This window comes from Sinocyclocheilus rhinocerous, unplaced genomic scaffold (genome assembly GCF_001515625.1).
Source record: "Sinocyclocheilus rhinocerous isolate Xijiao unplaced genomic scaffold, SAMN03320098_v1.1 scaffold1396, whole genome shotgun sequence".
Lineage (NCBI taxonomy): Eukaryota > Metazoa > Chordata > Actinopteri > Cypriniformes > Cyprinidae > Sinocyclocheilus > Sinocyclocheilus rhinocerous.
Window position 1 is genome coordinate 258,513 of NW_015629497.1, and position 1,813 is coordinate 260,325.

Consider the following 1,813-nt stretch of genomic DNA (forward strand, 5'->3'; position numbering starts at 1 on the left):
AAAAAAAAGGACCGTGTTTCCACACACTTGAGTCAAGTTATTTGGTCAGGTGTATTTTTAGTTACGTTTATTCAGTTTGCTTTAGTTCATCTTACAAAAAGCATTTGAGTATAGATATGTTTCCAGCCGTGGAACCACAGCCAATGCAATGGTTCAATCAAGTTCAGCTAGTTATAATAACTAGCTAAATATAACTTTTTTTTAGATGTTGGCAGTCTAAAGATAGCAGTCTGATTACATCCCTAGCACCTCCATTGGAGGATTTTTTTTTTAATAAGGCAACTTGGCATCTTGTTAGCAGGTCCTCAACCCGAGCACATGCTTGACACTTCACCAACTCACCCAATAAAGCAACAAAACAAACTCCCAACAATAAACATTAACAAGTCTTCCTATTTTCTCATCTTGCTAAAAAATTGCATAAACTAACACTTTATTTTATTTTAAAATAACCCGATCCAGACCCATGCAAAGCTTGATGGGAAGTGTAAAATTAGTTTTGAGCTACTTGATTGAAACATGCTCTTTCAAAATGAAAACATTGAGTTAAGCCAGAAAGTAAATGTTTCAGGTCAGTTTAACATGATGCAATTGTTTCTGAAAAAAAAATAATAAAAAAATCCTGATACAGTGGTGTTAAATCAAAATGAATTGTTTATATTGGAATTCTGTACTTTTTGTGGAAACAATTTTTTAATTCAATTCCAGTATTGGCCAAAAACCAGATATGTATTAAATATATTATGCATTCCTAAAGTTAGCTAAAGGAAACCAACTTAAAAAAAATGACATTTGAGATTATCCATGCCAACATTCTGTTCAATAAAAAAACATGCATGGGATTAATTGATCTGCATCTTTTATGCTTTTTGTTTGTCTGTATATTATGTGTATATATAGCAGTGCACAGTTCGTATGAACATTTTCCATTTTCTCTCCATTTCTTGTGTTTGTGTAGGATAGAAGGCAGAACGTGGTACACATCCCATAGGGGGCGCCTGTGGATTGCTGCTGCTGCTAACAGACCCACTCCTCAAGAGATTGCAGAGGTAGAGGCTATGTACCGCCACATTTACAAAGAAGGTGTGTTTAATGTCTGCAAATATATGACCTGTCATATAAAAAGACAAAACAAGAATAATATCTTGTACATAAAGAGATTGAAAACTATTTTTAGGGCTGTGAAGATTTTTTGCTTTGTAACTTTTTTTAATGACTATTCAGGACATTTCCCCCCAAAACTGTTTTTTGCAATGTCTTTGCCAATGAGGATCAACTTGAGTTTCTTTTTGACTGCTCAGGAAAACATGCAAGACATGTTTTACAGATTTATCTTCCTTCCTGAAAGAATTTGGTATTAGTTTAAATACACTGATGAATGTAATTTTCTTTTTTGGTGTAGACACATTGCCCTTTGAGACAGGAAGTTGGGACAGGATGTATCAAATTACATACTTGTACTAAAAAAAGTGCCTTTTAGCTCACTTCGCATCCTAAAATAACAAATGGGTCAAAGTTCGGCCAGTTTGCATATGGTCCATTTAGCCCCTGCTGAGCTTTGATTAAATGCATTTTTTTGCAAGCAACATTTAAATAATTGTAAAAATAATTTGTAAAAAATTTTAATCGTTTTTAAAATACCAAATTCGCACCCTTCAGCTAGAGGAAACCTCATGAACGCCGAATCGAGTGTACGTCTAGCCCCCTTTCGAATGAGACCACCCCCGTGTCGATAGCCCCCGGGTTCCGGGAGTTATGGGTGGTTAAAGGGGTCATATGATGCGATTTCAATTGTTCCTTTCTCTTTGGAGTG

General features: G+C 35.2%; 1 protein-coding gene across 1 annotated transcript in view; it reads left to right on the top strand.

The window, feature by feature from the left end:
- LOC107738911 (activating signal cointegrator 1-like) overlaps window positions 1–1,185 on the top strand; it is a 9,002-nt gene extending 7,817 nt beyond the window's left edge. Inside the window, exons 8-9 of the mRNA XM_016550837.1 lie at window positions 959–1,083; window positions 1,178–1,185. Coding sequence (XP_016406323.1) covers window positions 959–1,083; window positions 1,178–1,185 — 133 coding nt within the window. The remainder of the gene's footprint in view (window positions 1–958; window positions 1,084–1,177) is intronic.
- The last annotated feature ends 628 nt before the right edge of the window (window positions 1,186–1,813 follow it).